Source organism: Apteryx mantelli, chromosome 15 (assembly GCF_036417845.1).
Source record: "Apteryx mantelli isolate bAptMan1 chromosome 15, bAptMan1.hap1, whole genome shotgun sequence".
In the NCBI taxonomy this organism is placed as follows: domain Eukaryota; kingdom Metazoa; phylum Chordata; class Aves; order Apterygiformes; family Apterygidae; genus Apteryx; species Apteryx mantelli.
In genome coordinates, this window is record NC_089992.1 from 24,644,993 (window position 1) to 24,663,786 (window position 18,794).

Here is an 18,794-nt window from a genome sequence, read left to right on the forward strand (position 1 = left end):
GTGCAACAAGTTCACACCTTGGACCTAAGTTAAAAACTGTCCATTTTGTATGCATGACACCTCACTCAGCAGATGATGCCTTCTGTAATAGAGAAGCAGTAAAGATACCTCCTCAAACTACAAATTGCAGGTTAATGATCAAGTTAGGGCATGCCTTTGATGGAGGTAATAGGGAGAAATGCTGAAAGATGATATATTTGCATATAAGAACATACTTACTGCTCACCTTCAGTAACCTGTCTTAAGTGAGTGTTCTTAGCTATATAGTGCTTGATTGCCCTGAAAAAGCACTGAAAGCATCACTGACTACATTTAGACACACAAGTCTAAAATCAGACGGGAAGAATATTTGTCAGTCTTTCCCCTTTTTTTCCCTTTTTCACCCACTGTCCTGCAACCCAGTCTTAAAGCTTTCAAGGAAAAGGGGCCTTGAGCTAAATCAATGTCTAATTTTCCAATTCATTATTGAAATACCTTATGATTTGGGAAAAGAGACAAGAACTTATCTAAATATTAGACTTATGCAAAAATGTGTACTGTTTGTAACTAACGATTTAGGCCAAAATTATTGATACTCTTTTTTTTTTTTTTAAGCTATTCTGTGAGAGTAGGTATTCTTTTTCCATAAAGCAGCAGCTGGTTCAAAACCCTGTTAATATGATCTTAATTTATTAGAAATTCTAGCCGAAAGAGAAACCAGCTTTTACAATTCCCTTAGTTCAATATCAATTTCTACACTACAGATATTTAAGACACTGATGCTTAATTTAGTAACATTTTCATTATCCCTGAGGATTACTCAAGAACATTTACATGGAAAACCATTTTGTCTGAATTGTATGGGTTACTGATAATTTGGTTTGGGTTTCTTAATGGTGCTTTATATATATATGGATATAGATACATCTATAGAGAGGGGGGAGATATATATACACATATACTCACAAGCACACCCTTAAAAATTGCATTACCAATATCCCTTATGTACACACATATATATACACACACACACAAACTCACAAACACACACTTAAAAATTATATTATCAATATCCCTCATTCATCAACATGATTCCAAACTTAGAAAAGTGAAATAAAAGAGCAAGAGAAGTATCCTCCTTCCTCCAGCATGACTCTCAATAGTATGAGAAGTTCAGGAGCACTACTGTATCCCATAGACGGACAAGAATAACTTTTTGTCCCTCATAGAAGTTCATTGAATTATTTTCCAGCCTTTTTTTCCAAGCAACTGAATCTGCTAGGTGCAGGAAGAAGAAATCACATAGCATTGTTTAAATGCACAGAGCACCTCATCTTCCACGTAGGTGCAGTTCTGGAGGCATTCCTCCAGAAGAAGGGAAAGAAAGTAGAATATAAAACCTCAAACAGATTATAAAATTAATGTTAGAGAGAACATGCATCAGGAACAGCTATTCACTATGTCTTCTAACAGAAGTACTAGGGGACATGCAACAAACCTGGCTCATAGCAAACAAACTTCCAAAAAAGTTTTCCTGGACGTTAGTGGATTATGGCTGTTATAACTATGGTTGCTAGATCTGAACTTTTTGCAGTACTGTGTAATCTAAAGCTCATCCCAGCAATATGGCTTATATTCAATCAAGATTCCACCAAAGGGAACACATCGGTATTTCTAACTTGATGAAGTTAGTGATTTGTCACTGATACATCTTTGCTAGAAAAAGGAGAGAATTTCCACGGAGGCCCAAAGCATTTGTACGAAACCTGTTGGCTGCCATATGGCTGCTCCGGTCGGGAAAACACATGGTTTTGGAAAGACACTGAAGCCGCAAAACACTTACAAGCACAGTGTAACATAAGCGAAAGCTTAGGTTTCAGCTTTGGCTCGGCCGCCAGTTGTCACCACGTTAGAAGAGATTGCTTTTAAGAAGTATAACCCAACTTCAAGAACAAACGTCCGTTCTGTGAGCTTCCTTCCCATCTTCCTCCGCTTTCCCATACTCACCGGCATTTCCCCGCTCTCAGCTTCGCAGCCAGGCTGCAGGTGGGGGGGAAAGGGAAACCTCCGTGTCAACCCACTCCTCCCACGGAGGCAATGCTGCTTGGGCTTTTAGCACAGGACTAGGTTTAGGGAGAGATATTTAGAAACATGAGAAACATGTTCTGCCCTAACTTTATTCCTGTCTCTTTTGAGGAGGGGAAAAAAAGAGGTAGCAACTCAGACAGAAGGACAGCACAGGCCCATAAGGCACCTACCGTAACATTTGGGGTCCTGCCTTGCAATAAAACCATGCAATTCAGTTGTGGGCACGTAGCCAAAAGGATCCCATCTTTGTCCTCATTAACACCTTACTTTTGGGGGCTGGTTTGCAATTGCTTTTTCTGTGCCGCAAAAATCTTTTTGAAAACCATGCAACACCTACGTGGCACAAATAAAATCTACACGAAACATCTATAATTCACTAGACAATTACATTCAGAAAGAAAAAGCTCCTAGTTATTGGCTGTCGGGTACTCTGAAAAAGATACTCTTTCAGAGAAGAAGTTTACCTTGCAACATTAGTATTATTTACAGATCACTGCAGCTACACCTGCATTGCACTGCTGACACTTAGGTCGCTCCAGAGAGCTTGGCCCCGGGCCAGCGCCCAAACCTTCCCAGGGCCTTCCCGTCCCCGCTGCCGAAAGAGGCGTGCTGCAAGCCGAGCCCTCCCTCCGGACGCACCCGGGCCGCGACACCCTCGGGCACCGGATGATCAAAGAGCGAGATTAACTTGGGCTTCACAAACAGCCTTTTGCATCCCGCCCCAGAAGCTGGCGCGGGCTTTGGAGCGACGGTACACCCATTTCCCGTTCCTCATCCTGCTCTGCCGGCGGGCGGGGGACGCGTCTGGCAGCTGAACGCGTCACGCTCGCACCGCTGCAGCTCGGCAGTCGACAGCAAAAACAATCTGCCGCCTGCTGCAGCGACCCTACAGCCTGGGAGGTGACCACACCAGCTGATGGACCTTGTGGTGGTTCCTGTCAGAGGCCCACAAAGCCACCCCACACCTATTTTAAACCAAATTTTAAACATTTAGACTGCTACAAGGGAATCCTTTTTGCAAAATTCTGGCAAAGCTGGCTCATCCACTCCTGAAAGCATGATTAAAGGAACCCAAACTTTTGTGTCTATATTCAGAATCACGGCAAGCTTTCTTTTCAACAGGCTTTGGTGTCCTACGCTTTGGAAATACGGCAAGAACAGGACAGATAAGTGCACATGCCGTTTGCCATCTCCATAAAATTTTGTTCACAGTCAGACAAGTTATAAGATGGATATTGCTGCATCAGTAATGTCCCTTAAAAATAGCTGCTGTAATTATAGCTTGGGGACTTTTTTGAAATACTTTTGCTCAAATGGCTATATGCCATTAGACCACACAAAATTCACTGGCTGATATTCTATACCCCTTCTGCATTATATTAAAATATCACAAATGGTCCTCCTGGTCTTAGAAAACGATCAAGGCATACCCCCCCTCCCAAAAAAAAAGAAAGTCTACAAAAGTTACAGACCACAGAGCAAGATTTAGAAAATGAGATGGGTCAGAGGCTCTGCTGAGCCCGAGAGGTCTGCAAATAGTGGCAGGCAGCAGAAATTTGACCTCAGTATCTGTAAACACTACAGAAGTGATGTTTTGTGGGATGCAAGGAACTCTCTTTTCGTATTTCTGTAAATTCACATTTAGTATTAGAAATATGTACCTCATGTAGATAGGAATTTGGGGCTCTAGGCAGAGTCTGAGTAAACCTCCCCATAATTCCAAGTATTTTTTTTATAATGCTTACACTCATGTTGCAAGGCTGATGTTGCTAATAAAAGTGACAAATATGCAAAAACGACTCAAAAATGTCTGTAGTTATTCATATCATTTAGTTGAATCCACAGGTAAATTACACAACCCCATAAATATTAAACTACACTTAAAGAGCAGCAAGGGCTATTAAGAATAGCCAATACAGTGAAGTGTAATGGTACTGACCAATATTGCAGTGAGATTGTTTTTATATACCTTGCTCACATCAGACTCCTTACTGCAAATCTTTTGTATTACCAGTGAACAAGAATCATTAACAGAAGTTACGCTACATTTTTCAGAGGAAAGAAATTGTGTGTATGAAATACAGAAATTCTTTTTAACATTAACAGCTTCCCCCAACCACAGTTATGATATATCCAGAAAAATACTTTGTCCCAAGTTTGAGACTTCTACAGCATCAGGCTTAACACAACAACTTCTGAATCTACTACTGAAGTGAAGCCTATTATCAAGATACAGCACAGAGCTTAATTAGAAACAGAAATCAATAATCTAGAAAGTATGAGAAAGGTTTTAGCAATTTCCAGTGTTGGTTCAAATTTCGTTCCTAGAATAGTTTCCAACAATAATGAAAGCTTAATGCAAAAATAAGAGTCACCCAGACGTATTACTCCGTTATTACAAGATTTAATTTGGTTTTCAAACATCTACGATTTCCTGTGAAGGACAGCGCTTTCTCTTACCAAAGCATCTGCCAGAGATTAAGATCTGGTCAGAAGTACTTTTAGAAGCCAAATTTAAGATTCTTTAAGGCAAGGCAAGCAGTGCTCTCCCCCCTGCCTCTTGTTTTTTTAAAAGAAATTCTTAATAAATCCAACTCTTAAGAAAGTTAACTCAGGCTGGTGAGTAAGGTAGGGTACCTAATAAAAATAAATTTGCTCTTTGTGCAAGACAAGGAAACCGAATGGACAGGATTGGATCCTCTCTCTGCAACCTGGACAGTATGTATGGCAACTGCGACCAATGCAAATGAGGAGTCAACCTGTCTGCTATGCACTAAGAAACCTACTTTTTTCAGTATTTCATGAGATGTTAAAAAAAGAAATATTATGAACTATAACAGGAAAGACAACTACACTTGATGATCTAGACTGAAAGCGAATCCCAATATATCACATAAACAGTTAACCAAAAAAGTCTTCTCAAACAGGACCTGATGATATTTAGATCCCCAAGAAGTATCAAAGTCTAACCAACAGCTGGATGTGATTACTGCAGTTAGATGCACATACCCTGCTGAAACATTTTAAAGCCTCTCCATGGAAGACAAAAGTTCACAGCAGGTATTTAAAAATAGCTGAAAATACAAGAACTTCCATTTCATCTGACATAAGAAGCAGAGATGTTCTTAAAAACAATGTAAACTCAAAAGATGTGCTTTTCTGTAAAAAGGATTTTAAGCATGCTCTTCTGCTGCTACCTTCACAAACGAGGCTCTGGAGAAAGGACCACCTGCTTTGACTTACCTCACTTCCTGGTACTTTTTCTTTTAAATGATAGGAGGGAAGCAATTTGACCAAAGCCTTGTAGTAGCGTAAAGCAGAACCATTTTTCGAGTTATTTTTAAAGTCTAGTCAACAGCTTTAGACTACATTGTTCCTAAGGATAAACAACAGTAATTAAACCCATAACTAAAAATAGAAAAGAATTCAAATAGCAATCGGGGCATAATCATAACTAGGTTTTCAGCCAAGATCTTCAAATACAAAACTCAAAATAATTTATTACCTGCCATCAATAACAGTAATGTTTTGCGTATGAGAAATATCTATTACTCCAACAGCAAACAGCATGGCTAAAGGAAAAATAAAGCTAAATGGTACAAATTATTTCCAAGAAAATCAGTCTATGTACCCTTGCACAGATTTGTGAAAACTAAGTTTCCTTCCTCTTCTGTGCACCAGGCCTTGCTCCAAGCGTTAGAAACACTAGCACCATCTCAGATGTTTTTACACGTTACAACACAATTAGAGGTGCCAAGCAAAGAGCAGAAGGGCTCAAGTCTTAGTCTAGACGACTAACCAACTACAGTTCTGCTGTGCAGTAATAACATAATATTTCCAAATCCGATTTGTGTCACTGCGACTATCAATTTAAAACCTATCGACTAGACAAAAATATAGACTTCATCTAGATTTCTCTTATTTTCTGAATTGCTACCCAGAAAGCACAAACATGTTTTTTCCTACACAGCAGGAAAAACAGCAGAAAATATATATGTTTTGCTAGAATAAGGAGTCTTCATTAGCATATGGCTATAAAGCTACATTAAAACATTTCAGGCATTTCCTTTCAAAGCACAAAAGTGATTCTACCAAAATACTTCTTCTGCATTTGTTCCCCCCCCATACAATTTACTCTGGCAGCAGAACGAGGTGGTGATCAGACTACTGCCCTGTGCACCCTCAAATTTACCACTAAAAAGATACCTTAAATAAAACTTTCCTTTGATCCTATTCCTAATTTTAGTACATCAATACTGGAAGGTATTTAATGCATGTTATTTAAGATATCAGACACTGAATGCTGCCCTAGATGCCTGAAGAGCTAAGTTTCTGTAACCCCCCAAAACACTGAAACACAGTAATAGAGACAACGCAATAAAAAGAGCAATTTAACTCTTCTCACCCAAAGTAGAGACTGATTCATTTTTTTTGGAAAGACTTCAGACCGGCCATATCAATTTTACAATTTGCACTAGGAAAACGAAAATGGAATTTTTTTTTTATTGTTTGCAGCTCGCTATAAACTGCGGTGAATATTTCCACACACAGAGAAAACTCCCTCTAAACTCATCATCTCCGGCCTAAGTAGCAGGACAGGCGACGGGAAGCGCGAGCGGCGCTCCGACGCGCGTCACAGCACTCGCGGAAATCCCAGGGGCTCGGGGCACAGTCATAAATTTTAAGTATTTCCCAGATGAAGAATGAACTTATAACCCCCTCAGTATTTCACCGCCACCAGGGCTCTCCCGGGCCGCAGCTTTCAGCCTGAACAGAAGCCGGCCAACTGCGTTTTCAATATACTTACTACTTGTTTCCCCACCTTTCCTTTCATCGCTTCCCACTCTTATCTAACGGAAATACTACAGATTCCTGCACGGCGGGTGAGAGCAAAACAGGTTTTTCCCATGCGCCCGACATCACTCCGTGCCACAAACAGCCCCGGTGCCCGGCACGGCCCGGCCTGCTCGTGGCGGCGGCGGGGAGCAGTGCTGCCACAGCAGCTCGCGCCAGCGCACCTCAGGCGCCAAAGGGTCGCAGGCGCCAAACCGCCTTTTTGTCCTACTCAAAAATGTAGGTTAGGTTTAAAAAAAAAAAAAAAAAAAAAAGGAAAAGAAAAGAAAAGAAAAGAAAAGAAAAGAAAAGAAAAGAAAAAGAAAAAGAAAAAAAAAGAAAAAAAAACCATGCACACCACATGCTATTTTTTCTATGAAAACCCACCTAAAATTTAAATGATTTGTCTCAGCTAAAAACACTTTCACTACCCCTACCTATTTTCACCAGTAGTGAAATACTGTTTTTCCCTGTGTCCTTAGGACCTATACTACATACCTTCCACATATTTTTAAAAAGTCTTTGCTGAAATTTTCCGTTGACGTCCCATCCACCTCCGAATAAAATGAAATTGCCTTAACTCAAGCTCCCAGATACACACTGTAGATGCAGGGAGCAATGAAACCAGTTGGTGGAATATGGTTTTGGACCCTTAGGTATCACTCTTTTCTTGTTATTAATGCACCCCTCTTCCCCTATGTTCAGTCCCGCTGCAATATATGTAAGAAAACTATGCCAAGTTTGTGGGGGGGGTTTTTTGTTTGTTTGTTTGTTTTATAAACTAAGCATTAAAACAATACAAGACTCCTCGAGCATTTCTTTTAATGACACAGGGTGGCCTGTTCAAAGGACTACGTTCAAAGCATGTGAAAGTGATAATATCAAAGTGTCACCTGAGTAACGGAGTTAAACTCCCTTAGGTTTTAAGGTAAGATTTATCTGAATTCAAGAGTGACAAATTTAACAGAAAACCATGAACTCTCAGGGCTGATCAGTACATCTGTTTTCATGCAGTTTGAGATAAGGTATCTCCAAGCACCTCCCATTTACCTTACGCCAAACACTCGAGCAGCACAGAAAAGTTCACCGTGCTTTAGCCATGCCGTGGCACCTGAGCAAAGCGGGACGCGCCAAGACGCCCCGCGCCGTTCAACGTCGAGGGTCAGCGACTGCTCTCCTCCCGCCGCGCAGGGACGGGCGGCCGCTCCGGCGCACTGCCCCACCACCGAGAACGCCCGCTCCCTTCGCCCTTCTTAATACATTAAGGCATGCAGGGAAGCTGGTCTGGGAACAGAGCAACGTTTAACGAGCACTCTCTGTATTTTATACACAGTTCGAGCTTACAGCTGGGTAACGTGGGTTGTTTCTAAGCACCTGCAATTTTCAGTAAATCAGCACCTTGCGCTGCCATCCTGCAGGGAAATCTCGGTTAAGAGTCATCGACAGCAACACTATTGCACTTTAACTGTCCTAACACTGTCAAATAATGCCATCTTCCCCACACTTAAGTGGAGACTTACAAGTGACTCACTGAACTGCCATCTTGCCAGCATGAAATGTTAATAGGAAAGAAAAAAGACTGACTGCATTAGTACAACCTCTGCTATGCTACTGAAATCTTTAAACAAAACCCCCCAGTTGTTTCAAGAAACAGATGCAGAAAAATAAATGAAACACAGGAATTAAATACAAAAAACCTGGATTCCTTTTATGAATTTCTGCCAGACTTTAATCTCTAAGAATGACAGAAGAAGCTTAAAATAAGTAGAATCAGAGAGTCATTAGGTGGGAAAAGACGACAATTTTTCTAGTCTCGAAGAAAATGATATGCTGATCAGATAACAGTTACTCAAACTATTCAACCCTTTACCAAATTATGGTAATGAGAAAGCGCAATTACTCTCTACAGTGATTTCTCAAAGCTGAAGGGAAGTAGAACTAAGTAAGATTCAGAACTATGAAATAAAATCAGAAATGTAACTTTCCAAAATACATTCTGAATAATCTTTAATATATTTCAATATCAAAACATTAGAAGAACTAATAATACTTTGTCCCAGGTCTATATGAAAAATTCAGCATGAAAGGATTAATTGGCAGAACAAATTTTAAAACTTTACAGTCAAATAAATAATGAATCGCATTACATTAGGGAGCAAACAGTGATCTTGAATCACTTCCATCCACTGATCAGGCAGTGTATGCTAAATTAAGGCTGTAATCTCAGTCTTAACAATGATTTTCTTAGTTTAATTATGTCATATCACTAACATTACCAATTTCTGCCACTGCCCATAAAGCTCAAAGCCCCATACCAATCCTGCAACATATGTAATCTGGAACTAAATTAAGCACCAGCATACACTGGGTGACCTAAAACCATCATAAAGTGCTATTAATCATCAAGCACATGAGTCTTAGAAAAGACACAGCACCAATTTTTCTCTCAGCCTAAGAATCAAGGCCGGGGGGGGAGGCTTGCACTAAATGACCAGAATTTGTTGGCTTGCAAAGTACTTTGAGTCAAAGCAGAACTACGCTGCATTTGGAACAGGCCTCTCAGAGGAGCCATTTTTCAGATATTCTTCCCCAACTTTTAAAGAAGGGCAGATCTAGCTAAAATGCTCCCGTGACAGTAACCTGCAGAAGGCCAAAGCTGACCTTCGCCAGCCCTGCTGTACCGGCAGCATAGCCATCTTTCCCAACGGCTGGCTAAGGCACATAAAACTCCTCGACACCGTAAATAAATATGCACGCCTTGAGTGCTAAACTTCGTCAAACTTTGACACCTTGTGTTGGGAGAGGAGCAAGAACTCTCCTAACGCGCCTTCGCACAACCCTACAGCATATGAGAGGAGTTATGCCACGATGTACAAAATGCACCCTATTTTTGTCATAAAGCTTTTGCCTATAGATAAGCCTGCCTTAAAAGTTGTTCAATGACTAAATTTTATCCCTTCAGACTTAATTTTAAGACAAACCTTCCTGTACCACAATCCCTTGTAAAATAAGTCAGCTAAGCTCTTAGGAGGATATTCGATACAAACCACTGACATACAAGTCAAAGCTAGCTGAAATATCTTAAACCAGTGCAAAACTCCAATTTAAAAAAAGAAAGCATATTTCTTCATGCAATGTGAGAATGATGAAGAAGTCCAACTTTTATCCAATTTTCTTTGCTCCTAAACAAGTCTGCATTATTTGCACAGGTTACATAAATAAAAAGATGTTTTTAAATCAATGCTTCAGTGCCGTTTCTATTAAAAATAGCTTTCATGAGTAAGCAAAAGAAGTCATTATACACACATAATAAAACAGGAACTTACTAAGTAAGTGTATCAGCTTTTATTTTCTGGTGAGTTCCTTGAAAACAGCAGTATTTTTAAGGATTATGAAAAATACTTTTTATAATGTCCATTTCAAGACAAGCCAAAGAAGCAATTACATGAGCAAATTCCTTGTTTCAATATTTATGAAGTTATAAGCAGTTCAAATAATAAATCAGAGTAACACATAACACACACAATAGTTATAGCAAACATAACTTTCTTTTTTTTTTAAAGGGGACCCGAAAAAGGGCATGGACACAACTGTCAGATAGGGATCCAAGCCCTTTTATGGCAAAGTATTCAAATGACCACACAAAAATAAAACTCTGAAGAGCAGGCATCTCTCTGCAAGGTAAATGTTCTGCCTACCTTGAACCGTGAGCTCTGCCTGAGCTTCGACTGTCTCGTTCCCAGTGTCAGCTATGCAGGAATACATCCCAGCATCGTCCTCCACAACCTCACGGATCTCCAGGCTCCCTCCCGCAAGTACAAGAAATCTTCCATAGCTGTGCAAAACGGGACATGTTGGTAATTAGACGGAAAAACAGATTTAAATGGAGCGTCAACACGCAAGCGCGCACAGGTTCCCTGTATGAAATGTCTAAATAAACTTAAGCGTTCATGCGCAATATTTCTGGGTGCCATTTACGAGGTGCCAGGTTAGAAAAACTTCTAGCTAGATGGTCAAATACCACACTTTGGCTTCACATTTAAAACCACATTCAATAAATCAGTTCTGCACAACAGCAATCCATCTTTCCACACTTTCAGCTTCAGCTCTTGGTAATTAAATGTGATCTGAGGTATTTAGACAATAGCAGCCAACATGTAAGAAAAATGAAACAATTCAATCCCATTATCAAAGCAATCATTTGGAGGCACAGCTGGGATGGCTTTAGCACTACCTGATGAATTTGTTTGGCACAAGAAAGTCAGGGCTTGGCGGGTGTGAGAGGACTGAATTTTTTTGAAAACACTAACTGAAGAGCACATGACTACAAGTAACTTTTTTTGATCTTTATAGGGTGGCATTATTTTTTACTAGCATTATGTTAGTAAAACTGAGATTCTTATCTGAGTGGAAATACAAATTATGATGACACAAGGGTGTTTGGCCCACTAACTAGTTACCACTTTAAGACAGATTTATGACATTATTATAATTGTTGATTAAATTTTTGGTTCAATATATTTAAAAACTGAACAAATACAACCATTATTTGGAATAAGTGAAAGAAATCAGTCTTAAAAGAATCCAGGATCTTCCATCCCCATCCATTTAACAGCAACACCTGCCTTATGGTGCTGATTTTCACGCCGCCGGCCTCCGCAATAGGGAGGCTGCTCTGGGTACAAACCAGCAACTAAAGGGTTACTGAAACTATTAAAAGTTACTAAGTGCTGTCACATTAGGCAACAAAAATTAGTCCCATATAAGAGCTCTCAAAACTACCTGAAGTATTTGGTAACATTTAAATGAATTCTTAAACACTGAATTTGACCAAACAACCGCTTTCGGTTTTCAGTTTTCCAAGTTTTTTGGTGTTCCAAGATTCTGCCCGGTAATGCAGGTGAGCAGGCGAAACACCCTCAGTGTCCTACATACCCTTGTATTAACTTTGCAAATGTGTTAAAAAAAAAAAAAGTTTCTCATTTTTGTCAAGAAACAGGGTTATACAGTTTTAGGTCATCTAAATTTTGTTCCACGCTTTTTAAATCAAAAATAAATATTCCATCTGATTATTTGAGAAAATCTAGAAAAAACAGCATCCAGAGTTTACCAATATCTGATTCAATACAAACCCACTGCTGTTAAGAGGAAACAAAAAAATTCAATCTTTCAGACTATTTGACGATTCCTTCTGTACGCATTAGCTGTGGAATAGTTCTGGGCTTAAAGCAAAACTGCTTTTGTAAGAAAATAGAAAAAAAAAATCTTAATTTTGTAAGGATAACGAAGCGTTTGCACAAAAAGAGTAAAGCAATCAGATTTTAGACACTAGGCACAAAGAATCAGCTTAATGTAAAAGCAATAATACAATTTAAAAATTCATTAAAAACAGATCGATTATTCAAATGTCAGGGAATGGCAAAATCGAATCCAAGCTTTTTATACATATTTCATACTGCCTTTAGCCACACTGTTATACACTTTCTTGATATACAATTTCTTGAGCAATTCTGAATACCTAGTCATACTTTTTTATATTTCAGTACAACAAAATACAGTAAACCTTTATCAGTTTACTGTATGCAGTAGAACAGGCAGCTCTACCCTGAGGGTTGGGGCGGAGGGATGTTTGTTTTTCAAATTACTCTTCCCAAAACATCTTACAGTCTCTTTGCAGTCTTGGTAAAAAACAACAGATAAAATTAGACAGCATATTAGATTATGCTGTTGAATCTACTACCAGAAAAATCTCCATAATTGCTCGGCTATGTTTAACCTTTGCTGAGTTGGGCAAGCGTAATTCACTTAATACAAATCACTCAGAGGCCCTGGCAAACAATAGGTAATCAAAAATACCACACATTCGTGTATGGTATTAAGGGAAAAAATTGCATTTTATCTAAGAAAGTGATTATACAATTCAAGACTATTTTAACACATACAGCAAGAGCAGAAAATTAATGCTGCACGTGCAACCCTAGCTTCGCCATTTCCTCATTTTGGAAAATGATTCACCATAGAATCACGTATTCTCTTGAATTCCGCTGGAATTTGCTACAGACTTTTTTTTAATGACATAAAAGGATTTTAAATTGAACAGCTCTCATCATTCAAGAGTTAGCGGTACTTTAATGGCTTTATTAAATATAGCTATCGTCTAGAGGCCTTTTAATTGTTTATTTTCAAATTAACCATCTCCTTTACTGTACTTTTTTACAGAACTTCCTGTGATACATGCAGTTGTATTTTCTTCCATGCATATGCTCAAATATAAACCGGATTACATTATATATGCTGTTTGAGCACACAGCAGCAGAACCTTGATCCACAAACTGCCGAAAGGGTCCCAAGCAGAAGAGCATCTTCTGCATGTTTGAAGCTCAACGCTCACCTCCCAAGCACTGGAAATCCATCTTGGCATCCACCTCAGTTGAAACCTCACTTTTCAATTCCAGACTTATCAAAGGCACAAGATTACTCCTGCATTCACTACAAAACAGATCTTCACACAGTAGGATCTTTAGCCAGACAGGATGTTTTTGGAACAAACTTACGGAAGGTGCAAAGCTGGCAAAATCTGAAAAACTATTCTGCCTGTATTTAACATTCCCATAATAGCATTTTATATCATCTAAAGCTTCCAACATGAAGATTTTACTTACTGAGAAAAAGAGTTCTCCAAAAAGGACAATTTTTTTTTCCCCAAATTGCTTTACACTTCAGTGGCCTTTCCCACTCCCTTCCATTTCTCACGGCACCTTCCAAATTCCTGGCAGAGATGTTACTCATACTGAGTTTACAGAGGAAATCCAACCCAAAAAGGAGAATGCATACTCAAATTGCTGAACTGCACGTGGAGAACACGACAGGGTGGGTCTGCGTTAGTACTGCCAGCCCTCAACCTCAGAATTATGAGTGATATTCCCTATACCACAGGATAATACACAAAATAAATTCACACTTTTGGTTCATTGCATCTGCTTTGATTTGAGCCTAGAGGCAGTTCACTTCATATTTTGAAGCTTTACTCTAGAGCGATGAGGACCAGCAGCATAATTTTCAATTTAGCATAGGGTTTAACCTTTTCTTTCAATTTCAAACAATGTAGTTTTACAAAAATTATTAAATATCATAAAGATCATTAGTTTGAATACTGAGCCAATTCAATAAAAACTTTCATCCAAGCAGTCAAACATTCTTCCCAGTGACAGCTCATTGGGGCCAATTTTCAACTTTATTTCCAGTGATTTTTTTTACTCTAAAACCATTAATACAGTAAGGAAGGTCTTAAAGGATAAAAAAGGTTCACAGAGTGAAGCATCCTGCTTCTCCCAAGATGCCAAACAGCGATGCCTAGAGAAGGGTATGGGGACAGTGCGAGCACACGGAGACCCTTCCTCTGGACAGTCTCCTATTCTCCAGCTCCTGAGGACAGACACTTCCGAGTCCTGGGTGGAATCTGGGTATTTCATAGGCTTTGATGGACTTTATGCTCCATTACAAGGAAGCACAACGTGAGCAGTCTAAGCTTTTGACCTGGGGTCCCTAATTTATAGCTTGGCAGAACAACCCACAGCCATTCCCCTCTAACGTGCTCCTCCACAACCCATCAGATGTGTCTGCTCCCTGCTGCCCCTTTCCTGAGACTATTCCAGTTCCCTCCCCATTACGTGGCCAGAGGCACACATCTCAGCGACCAAAATACACAACCAGTCAGCCACAGCTGCATGACAAAGACATATGTCTTCGCCTCTTGGATGGCGTGATGGGACTCCATGCACACGTTCCACCTCTAGCTAGATGAACGCTCATCGTACAATGCAAGATTGTTGTAGTTTGATCACGTAACAGAAGACTGACTGCAACTATCGGCCTCTGAGTGCTCTCATATGACACTACGAGGTCTTCCTAAGCCAAAAGGTTAATTCATCAGTCAGAGGCACCAATGCCTACTTTTTCAGTAAATTCACTTTGAGCACTATATTGATAATGTATTCATAATAAATGTACTAAATGATTTAAAAATTACTTACTGTTTTTGGTGACTTTTTTTCTAGTTATTACTTTATATTTAAAATCTTTAAGTTACCAAGTTCTGAAAGGACTCTTTCAAGTTAGCAACAGTTTTACTCCAGTGGAAACTTTGGCATTGCATTAACTTTATTCTCAAAGTGCAATGATTCCTCCTCTCTCTCAAGCTCAGAAAAATCACGTATTTTAGAAGTGTCTGCCTGCACATTTAAATCTAAGGCTAGACAACCACAAGTATTTTATGAATTTCAGATTAATGTCAATCCATATTAGGGCGATAACTTCACATGCTATCATCTTACTGACAAATTAAACAATTTTTAAAATAATGTTTCAAAGTATGCATTAAAAAAAAGAAATTAGTTTGACAAATATTTTATCATAGCAAACTAATTTCACAATATATTGCATTAGAGGCTTGGCGTTTGAACAAATGGCAAGACTACCATCATTAAAGTTTACTCATATTTATCCATTAACATAAATCTTGTCGCAGTCTTTGACAGATCCTCCATCAAAAACTGAACACCTTCCCTTTATCTGATCTTATAATAAATATTTATTCCCCAAAAGCCACAGCACTCTAAATTCTTAATAATAATCTGTGAAATACAGGTTCCTATACAGACTCTTATTAACAACAGAGCTTGGAAAAAAAAAAAAACCATTTAATTCTGTATTAGATGGATTGCCACAGTTACAACACAAAAGTAAAAATAAAATGTCATATTCCTAAACCATTCAACAAGGTTGGGGGGAAAAAAAAAGGAAACGTTTGACCATACTACCTGCATTTTGTTTACTCTCCTTATTTTTTTTTTACATACATACATATATATATATACACACACACACACGTGTGTATATATATGCATATATAACAATAGGAATGGGATGTGCATGCATAAATATACACATACAGAAATACACAGATAATGTATGTTTTTGTGTGTATATGTGTGCACATGCATATGTGTGCACATGTGTATATTATGTATACATATAGCTATGTATAAATATGAGTTAAGAGATTTTCTAGGCAGAAAGTACATTAAAACCTGCCCAGATGATAAGAATCATTTTTTCTTTGTATAAAGAAAATCCATGTTAACTAGCAAAGTCTTATTTTTATGCAAAAGAGCTATTTTAATACAAAATAAGTTTAATTCCAAAAAAATCGATTTCATCAGCAAAACAAAGTAGCGTTACTATCTTCAGTCAGACCAGACTCTGTAGTACAGTAAGTCAAACTAAATACAATTCTCTTTGTTCAAAACCTTCCTTTATTTCTTTTGGGGTCCTGCCTTTGGGTAGAAGAAAATATTTATTCTAAATGGAAGAGGAATATTCCTTTGTCTTTTCAATTTGATCTTCCTTAGTAAAGGCCTATCCAATGCATGTGGCAACCAAAAGATTGCAAGAATCTGCAGGTGCTGGCAGTTTGCAGTTCAACGACAGGCTTCGCGGAGAACATGCATTCGCACACTCGTACTCCAGGAGAAAGGGGGCAACGCTACAGGCCTTTGCCTATTAATTTGGGCTCGGCAGAGAATTTGTACAGCTCATTTGCCGCAGAAGCAGAGAGGTGTTTAATAAAACGGCCTCTGGGAAAAGCGACAGCCTCGTGGATTCTATTCTTGCCTTACCACAAAATTTCTGCATGATGAAGGAAAGATACTTAAGGAAAAGAAAAAATGGTTTAAAACAAGGAGGTGGCCACAGCGTAAAGCGCTGTTCCACGTGTCCACACCGAGCGCCTGATGCACAGCTTGCAAAGGGATTCCCACTCGCAGCAGAAGTCAACTGGAAGCTGTACTTGTAACGTACAAAGTGACATATAATGTGAAAAGCTGACATTAAATATTCTGAAAAATCAAGTCATCCACAGTTCAAGTTGTGCAAAGAGTAAGATCGAACAATGTTTGCTAAAGCTATGCCTCAGCTCTCCAGTTGTAAAATGTCTTACTTTGTGTTTTGAGAAGAAATCAAACAAGCATTTGTGAAGCCCTCAGAAGTTACCACGACAATCACAGGAAAACTCATAAGGTAATTAACAGTATCCAAAGCAGGATTTGAAAAGTAGGGCTCCATATCAAAAAATGAGAAGAAAATAAAACTTACTGAGCAGCTGCTCAGTAAATGAGCTGTACCCTCACAGCGCACTGAACGGGGCACAACCGGGAGAGGAACGGGGCAAGGGAGAGGCGGTGGGACAAGGGCCAGGACACCTTTGGAAAGACAATACAACATCGTTTTGCAAACAAGGAAAAGAAAATAAGATCTTACCGGGCACATTTATTCTGACATTTCATTACGTTTGATTGTGCAACTTAACAAGTCTGTACCCATCTATTTTCTGTGAATGTTTTCTTACATTTCCAAAAAAACCCAAAAAACAACAACAACAAAAAAATCACGTGCCATCAGACTGACATCAGCACAGCTTCTCAGTGGTGTTAGAACAGGTGGTCATTACTTACAGAAGCTTGCATTTTCCAGATAAAGACAGTTCAAATTATGAGCCCCTGGATTTATTAGGAGGTGACAAAAATAACATGTGACTACTCTGCTGGTGCTGTAAGACACTTCCATACTCCTTTAGCTGTCTTCCGTGGCAGCCATACTCTAGCCTACAACCTAACTTTACCCCTCACTCTTTCACAATTACCTTGCTTCTACAATGAGTCTCACCACTGATTTTGAAGGGCACTGAAAACATCCAACTATCCATTTGTAATTTTCGTGTTCATGGATATATTTTCATTAGGACAAAAACATAGCTTTCCTTGATAAATTTTGCTGGTTTTTCCCCATTTTCTGCCACCTTCTTCTGTACGAATACACCAATGATAATTTCTAACAGAGTAATTATCACTTAATGCACTCCTAAAGGCCTGTAAATAGTTTTTATTTTAATCCTGCTTACATTTTAATACTCAATTTCAATGAGAAATTATGAAATCCTGCATGAAACACTTTCCTAAATTCTTCTGGAACATTTAGATGCACACTTAACATTGGACATCTTCACTGTAGAAAGAATAATGCTAGTGAGGAATCTCCACAGAGGGATGCCAACACAAAGAAGTCTTAGCTTTTCTGCAATATCCTTATGCCCTTAATTGCTTCTTTTACTCCAGAGGCAATCTAACAGAGTAATTTATTCTTGAAACCTTCCTGTTTCAAATAAGATTTCTTGGTGTCATGTGTCTGCAGGAAAGAGCATGAAATTGTTCTCCAGCTCTCATGAACTACCTTACTTGTCATAACACTCAGTTGAGAAGCCCTCTGGCATTTAAACACACTAGCACCCATTTTGCTGGTTTAAAACCAAGCAGAAATCAAATTGGGTACAAATCTAAAATGGAAACTCTAGCTCAGCTTCTAAATTCCTGCCCTTATGTAAAAAATATATTAGCCATTACTCACCCTTCTGTGATAAGCTCCTCTTCATTTCTTGTCCACCTGATATACGGCGTTGGAAATCCTACCGCAACACATGGAAAAACCGCACTTTGCCCGGTAACTTTAGTAAGCGAAGAAGGCTGCCTCAGAAACATCAAGTTCCGCGGCACCTCTGGATCTGCAAATATTTTGTAAATGACAAGAAAGTTACCAGATGCAGAATCAGAAGATCATCATATTAATAAAAAAAATTAAAAAAAAAAAAAACCAAAACAACAACACAGTGAAAAGCCTCCATCTTCACAGGCCTGAGTCATTGTCTTACCTACATGAAGAGTTTTCTGCAGGAGGTTCTACCAGCCTCCCACATGAATAGCTCTTTAGCATTTTCTTCAGACATGCAAACTGATCCCCCCACCAGACTCCCTGGGAAACAATTTAAGCTAACAGCTACAGCC

General features: G+C 39.0%; 1 protein-coding gene across 5 annotated transcripts in view; it reads right to left on the minus strand.

Moving 5' to 3' along the window:
• NEO1 (neogenin 1) overlaps positions 1–18,794 on the minus strand; it is a 215,473-nt gene that overhangs the window by 106,743 nt on the left and 89,936 nt on the right. For all 5 annotated transcript variants that reach the window (XM_067305448.1, XM_067305447.1, XM_067305450.1 and 2 more), the window contains exons 4-5: positions 18,361–18,514; positions 10,599–10,735 (exon numbers count right to left, since the gene is read on the minus strand). In XM_067305448.1, coding sequence (XP_067161549.1) covers positions 10,599–10,735; positions 18,361–18,514 — 291 coding nt within the window. The remainder of the gene's footprint in view (positions 1–10,598; positions 10,736–18,360; positions 18,515–18,794) is intronic.